This window comes from Myotis davidii, unplaced genomic scaffold (genome assembly GCF_000327345.1).
Source record: "Myotis davidii unplaced genomic scaffold, ASM32734v1 scaffold211, whole genome shotgun sequence".
Taxonomy (NCBI): Eukaryota; Metazoa; Chordata; class Mammalia; order Chiroptera; family Vespertilionidae; genus Myotis; species Myotis davidii.
The window spans coordinates 1306591-1312947 of NW_006282523.1; the positions used below are offsets into that span (position 1 = coordinate 1306591).

General features: G+C 68.4%; 1 protein-coding gene and 1 long non-coding RNA gene across 2 annotated transcripts in view; one reads left to right on the forward strand and one right to left on the reverse strand.

Annotated features, from left to right (window-relative positions):
• The first annotated feature begins 3362 nt into the window (after nt 1-3362).
• Nucleotides 3363-4158, forward strand: LOC102770891. The gene is made up of 4 exons (XR_435128.2): nt 3363-3487; nt 3566-3741; nt 3822-3851; nt 3892-4158. It is a non-coding gene; the product is annotated as an uncharacterized LOC102770891 (long non-coding RNA).
• Nucleotides 4159-5128: 970 nt separating this feature from the next.
• The window catches only part of STRA13 (stimulated by retinoic acid 13), a 2060-nt gene continuing 831 nt past the window's right edge, over nt 5129-6357 (reverse strand). Inside the window, exons 2-5 of the mRNA XM_015560063.1 lie at nt 5717-5770; nt 5549-5602; nt 5318-5406; nt 5129-5237 (exon numbers count right to left, since the gene is read on the reverse strand). Of these exons, the coding sequence (XP_015415549.1) occupies nt 5223-5237; nt 5318-5406; nt 5549-5602; nt 5717-5770 (212 nt within the window). The 3' untranslated portion in view covers nt 5129-5222. The remainder of the gene's footprint in view (nt 5238-5317; nt 5407-5548; nt 5603-5716; nt 5771-6357) is intronic.

The window sequence follows — 6357 nt, forward strand, 5'->3', positions numbered from 1 at the left end:
ACCCTGTGGTGTGCCACCCGGACCTGGGGGAGCTGCTCCAGGCCTGGCCCGCAGAGCTGCCCGACGAGTTCTTCGAGGTCACCGTGGACGACGTGCGGAGACGCTTGGCCCAGCTCAAGAGTGAGCGGTGGGTGTGCCCCGCCCCCTCGGTCTCCCGCTTCCCACCGCTGGTCCCAGCTCCATGCGTGGCCGCACCTGGAGGGGGCCTGTCTGTCCAGCTCGGGTGGGCCTCCTCTCTGGCCGGAGACCGGGACCTTCACCCGCCCCCTTCCTTCCACAGGAAGCGCCTGGAAGAGGCCCCCTTAGTGACCAAGGCCTTCAGGGAGGCTCAGATGAAGGAGAAGCTGGAGCGGTACCCTAAGGTACGGGCGGCTCCGAGCCGGCTCCTCCTGCGGCCGCGTGCACAGGCCGCTGAGCGTGTTCCCGGAGCTTGCACAGCCTCGGCCTGGCTTTGTGATGAAAACAGAAGTCTGTGTGCACGGTGCTGGGGCAGCACCGCCTGCTCTGGCCCCAGGTGGGGTCCTCCCTGCTGGGCAGGGCTCCGGCTGTCCTGACAGCACGCTTGTCCGACCCAGGTGGTCCTGAGGGTGCTGTTCCCTGACCGCTACATCCTGCAGGGCTTCTTCCGCCCCAGCGAGACAGGTAGGGCCACGCCAGCGTCCAGGACGGCTCCCTCCAGGCCTGGGCCTGTGGCTGCCGGGCCCTGGGCTCGGGGAGGCGTGGGCTTGGGGGCTGCAGGCAGCGGCTCTGAGTTTGCAGAGCATGTTGGGTGATTGTGGGCTGGCATGTGGGCCTGGGGCAGCTCCTGGAGGGAAAGCTCTACCCGGCGAGGGCAGCGAGAGGTGAAGGGAGGCCGTTTGCAGGGTGGGGATGGGGTCCTGCCCCGGGGGGTGGCCCTGCCCCGGGGGGTGGCACCTGGGCAAGGTGCGAGTGTCTGGTCTTGTGGAAGGAACAAGGTGGACTTCCCAGCCCCGGGCTCGGATCGGTGTCCTGAGTGCCAAGGCCCAGGAGGTGGCTGCCCAGGGTGGGGGGCAGCTTGGTGCGGCCGGCCTGTCCAATCCCACTGGGGCCAGCATCGGGGTGCGTCTGCTGGCGCCCCGCTCACCCTCCCCTTCCTCCTCAGTGGGGGACCTGCGGGACTTTGTGAGGAGCCACCTGGGGAACCCCGCGCTGCCCTTCCACCTGTGTGAGTACTGCTCCAGGCCTGCCTGCGCCTCCCCATAGGGACATGGTCCTCTGCTTCCAGCAGCCGGAGCTGTGTGGATGGGGCGCTGAGGGCTGGGGTGCTGGCAGGGGCTGCCCCGGGTCACTCCCCCGACCCAAGCCCCTCACCAGGGTTTTTGCTGCAGCAGAGGAGTGGGCAGAGGGCTGTGGACTGAGGGTTCTTCTAGAATAGCCCCAGCTGAGGCTGCCAGCCCTTGACCAGTCGTCCCTGGGAACGGGCGCTGGTGAGGGGGTGGGGCGAGGCCTTCCTCACGGAGACTTTCTCTCCCCAGTCATCACTCCTCCAAAGACCATCCTGGAGGACCACACGCTGACCCTCTTTCAGGTACTGGCCCCTGGCCTGGGCGGGGGTGGACTCTGGGGCCGCTCTGCAGGCCCGGGCAGGGGTGGGGGTGCAGAGCCTCTAAAGTTGGCCTTGTGCTTGCTTCCTGCCTCCTCCGATGCTGCCCCAGGGGACGGGCCCTTTGGCTGCGGAGCTCCCTGCCCTGGGCCTGGGTGGACAGGGTCCACAGGCAGCGCAGCTGGGGCAGGTCCTGAGGTCAGGGGTCAGAGCCCCCCCTGCAAGTGGCCTGCTGCTTTGGAGGCCCCTGCTGCCTGCTCCCTGCCCGCCTTCTCAGCCAGGCCCTCCCGCTGGCTGCCCCTGCAGCCCCCCTGCGGCCGCTCCTGGAGGGTGAGGAGTGTTGACCCAGCGCCTGCTGGGCCGCCTCCAGAGCAGGAGGAATGTCCTGTCCTCAAGGGGAGGGCAGCCTGGGGCCTCCCCGGCTGGGACTAATGGTTTCCTCTTCAAAGCCGCCTCAGATATTTTAATTACTAACAGAGGCCAGCCCTTGTTAAGTGGCCCGCAGGCCTGCGAGGTCTGAGCTGGGGCTGCAGGTCCTGGGGAGATGGGACAAGATCAGGCAGAGCTGGCCACTCACCAGGAACGGAGTCGGGATGGGGGGAGCCGTGCCCGCCCCCCTCAGCCCGGGAGCCCGAAGGTGTTGGGTGCTCTCTGCACCCCGCCTGCCCCGCTCCCGGCAGCCTGTTGATGCACTGGGTTGGGAAGGTGCTTTGGGAGGGGACCAAACCCCCCATTAGGAGCCCTGGGTGCCGTCCCGCCCACTCGGCCTCATTTTGGTGACACTCTGCCCCCAGCTACCAGCAGCCGCCTCCTTTCATCCGTCAGCTCGGGCCCTGGCGCGTGGGGCCTTCCCGGGGTGCGGCCCTGCCCGAGATCAGAGCTGGCAGGGCTTGGGGAAGGAAGCCTCCCGCCTCCCGCCTCCCGGGGGGAGCAGCGCGGAAGCCGCGGCTTTCATGTCGCTGGCAGGGCCGCAAGCTGGCTGCTGCTGCCTGGAGGCTGCCTGGGGCCTGCCCATGTTCCTGGGGTAACAGTCAGCGTGGGTGTGGGGGCGGCGGCCCAGCTGCCCTCTTGGCTGCTGGGCCGGGAGTGTCTGCGAGCGGCCGAGGGCCATGGGGGGTTGCCGTCAGTGGACACAAAGGCCCCCAGCACCCCACAGCAAACCTGCTTCCTGGGCCGGAGCCCCGCCCACCACCTGCCCAGGACCAGGCCTCACCTCAGTGGGTGCTGGGCGCCTGCCTCCTGGGGGACCCTCCGCGTGGCAGCAGGCAGGCCTCCCGGTGGGTGTCCTGTGGTCGGCAGTCACCAGTCGGTTGGGATCCCAGAGATGCGGACCGGCGGGGCGGGGCTTTGGACAGGTGCGAGGGGAGGGTCCTTCAGTGGCCCCAGGTGGCCCCGCCCAGGCCCGTGAAAGGAAGGTGCTGCCTCGTGGGGTGCCGAGGGGAGGCCCAGCACCTGGTGGTCCCCGAGTCGGGGTCTGGCCTTGCAGGCAGGGTGGGTACTGTCCTGCCTACACCCCCTCCCTGCTCCTCGGCCACCTCCAGCCTCAGGCCCCAGGGTTGCCCCCCATGTACGGACGAGCTCTGACCGGCGTCGTGGCCCTTGTCCGTCGCCCGGCGTGGGCTGTCTCGGCGTTCCCAGGCCTGGCCTTTGAGGCTTCTCTCTCGTCCCTGAATCATTTTCACAGTTTGTTTTTTTTGAGATTTAAATAAGATACAAATGGTCTCCTTATAACAACCTTTTAGGTCAGGGTGGTCGTCATCTGTAATTTATAGAACCCCCGCCTGGGGCTCCAGGGCAGCCCCGCCCAGGCCATGGCCCCCCTCCCCGTGGCCTGAGGGTGCTGCCGTCTGCAGGTCTCTATCTGGAGCCCAAGCTGCTGGAACACACGGTCTCCCCATCTGCAGCCGACGTGCTGGTGACCAGGTGAGAGCCCAAGGTGCTGGCAGTGCCAGGGTGGGAGGGCATCGCTGCAGCGCTCGCTACCTGTGCCTTCTACCGCAGGTGCATGTCCAGGACCTCCGTGACCCCGTTCCTGCTGCCAGCCCCTGACCCTGTGCCCCTCGAGTCGGAGGCAGCTGCTGAGGAGGGTGCAGTGGGGCCCCCTGAGCCCAGCCCTGGGACAGCCCAACCCCTAAGGAGGGACCTGGGCAAGGTGCCCAAATGGCTAAAGCTGCCAGGTACTGGGAGGGCGGCCGGGCCGGGCCGGGAGGGCAGCTGGGCGGGAGCCGGGCCCCAGGTCACGCGTGTTGCATTGCAGCCAGCAGGAGGTGAGAGCCGCCAGCCGGAGGTGAGAGCCGCCAGCAGGAGGTGAGAGCTGCCAGCAGGAGGTGCCCACTTGGCCGGGGACGGGACCCTCCTCCTCACCCTGCGTGCGAATAAAGCCTGAGCACCTCCTGAGACCCTCCTGTTCCTTCTCCAGAAAGGGCGCCGTGGTCCTTGCCCGGCCGCCGTCTGACGCTGCCGCCTGTCCAGGCTTCCGGGCACTGGCCTCCAGCTCTGGGACTGGCCAGTCCCCAGCCTGGCTGGACCTCGGTGTGTGGTCCCCTTGCTGGGCCTGTTCTCATTACGCAGCTGCTCCTAGCGGCTTTGCCTCATTGCCGTCATCCATCCCCTCCTGCAGGCCTGGCCTGTCCGCGCAGGCCGGCACCTCGCCCCTGGCACCCTAGGGTGGGTTGGCAGCCTGACCTGGAGCTCCCCGCCCACCTCCCCACCGGGGCACCTCATAGTGGCTGGGGCTTGGGCACTGGCCCCAGCACTTTGAAGCCCAGAGACTCCCGAGGTGGCAGGGAGAGGACAGCGGGGGCAGAGGCTGAAAGGGGTGCAGGAGGGGACCAGCAGGGCCCAACGAGGGATGGAGGGCTTGGGGGGGGGCAGGGGAGGACCTTGAAGGTCCTGGTGGAGGTGGGTGGCTCCGCCCCAGCCCATAGTCACCCGACCTAGAGCCCTTCAGGTGTTTCCTGCCCAGCGCTCAGAACTCAGGCGGTGGGGGATGAGGTTGAGGGTGCCTGGGCCCCGTGCATGGAGCTGGGCCCTAAAGGCCCGTGAGTATCCCAAGCAGCCAGACCTCTCAGCCCCACTTCTAGAGATTCCGCACAGCAGTCTCTGGGGTGGGCGTGGCCTGGGCTGACCCGCTGGTCCCTGGCACTGCCCGGGCAGCTGGTCTTCAGGACCCTCCCCCCCGCTCCCAGCATCTCCACCAGCAGGCCCTGCCCACACCCACATTCCCTGCGGCCTGCCCCTCGCTGGCCAGGAGTGTGTCCTGCCAGGACGGAGGGTCGGGTTGCGGCTGCTTGACTGGGTGGTGAATGGCAGCGGGAGGCTTTGCCTGGGAGAACGGCCGTGATTTATTGCTGTTGCTGTGAGAACAAGTTTACGGCTCAGGGAGGCGTCTGGGAGCAGCACACAGGGAGGAGGTGCGCCGCTCTGATGTCAGGCAGGACTGCGCCGCCCACTTCTGCTGCTAGTCTGGTCCCCACACAGTGGCCCCTCAGCTGCGTCCAGGCTGTCGGCAGGGCAGACGGAGCACCCGGGGGACAACAGTGCATGGCCTGGGCCCGCCCAGTGCCGGGCCCTTCCCGTCTGAAGCCAGAGGCCACAGAAGACATGGGCGCTGGGCTGGTCGGAGCCGGACAGGTGGCCTCCGTGCGGGTGGGAGCCCCTAGAAGTCCAGAAGCTGTGGGGGGAGAGCGCTCAGCCTGCTGGGCGTCCGCCCACCCCCAGCCCTGGGCTGGCCCTGCTCCCGGGCCCACCTACCAGCTGCGGCAGCACCTTCTCCAGCTGTTCCACGTCCACAGTGGGCAGGTCCTCCGCCTGGGCCTGCCTGATGCTGCGGACGGTGGCCTCTGCGGGGACAGGAGGGAAGGGAGGCCCGGAGGCTGGAGCCTTGACCCCACCCCCTGGGCCTCGGCCCCAGCTGTGAGCCAGGGCCAAGTGTGGGCAAAGGGGAGACACGTCGTGCAGGCAGGACCAGGAGAACAGACTCACCCACGACAAATACCTTGAGCAGCTCGGCGAGGAGCAGCAGCGCGTCCCCGCTGACTGCAAGGTGGAGGGAGCAGGTCACCAGCGCGCCCTCTCCCATGCCCTGGCCAGGGCTGCTGCCCCCACCCCCCACCTCCTCCCAGGCCCCTCCCGCCCCAGGCTGGCGCCCACCTTTGGTCCTCTCGTCCTCGAAGTGCAGGTGCAGCAGCTTGCTCACCAGTTCCTGGGGGACCAACAGGACAGACTCTGGCCCCCCCACCGGAGACCACAGGCCCCCAGGCAGGCAGTTGTGGGTGGGAAGGTGTGATTTCGGTCCCCGGGCCTCGGAGGGTGGGGACTGGGTGGTGGGCAGGTGGGAGCAGCCCAGGTGCCAGCCGCCCGTCTGGGGCTCGTGTCCAGAATCCTGGGCAGCCTCCTGCTCCCCCACCCCGCCCCCACCCGGCCGGAGAACTTGCTCCCTGTGAGCCCCTTCACAGGTCTGCCCACCGGTGGGGCCCCAAGCTCAAGGGCAGGAACCCAGCACCAGGCAGCAGTGATCGGAGCCTGGTGCCACCTGCTGGCCCTGCTGCCACCAGGGCGGGCCCTGACCCCCAGGAAGAGCCGACCGCCCCCTGTGGACGGGCTGCGCAGGGAGCTTCCCCAACAAGAAAGGGGCAGGAACTGGAGGACAGGTGGGGCCTGGGGTGATGCGCTCGCCTCTGCCCGCGTCAGGCGAGCACCACAGCCGTCCCTCCTCCCTCCCTGTTAGGAGCACTGACCGCAGCCCCAGCTCCGCACGGAGCCCTTGGGGAGGCCCCAGGGCTTTCCAGGCG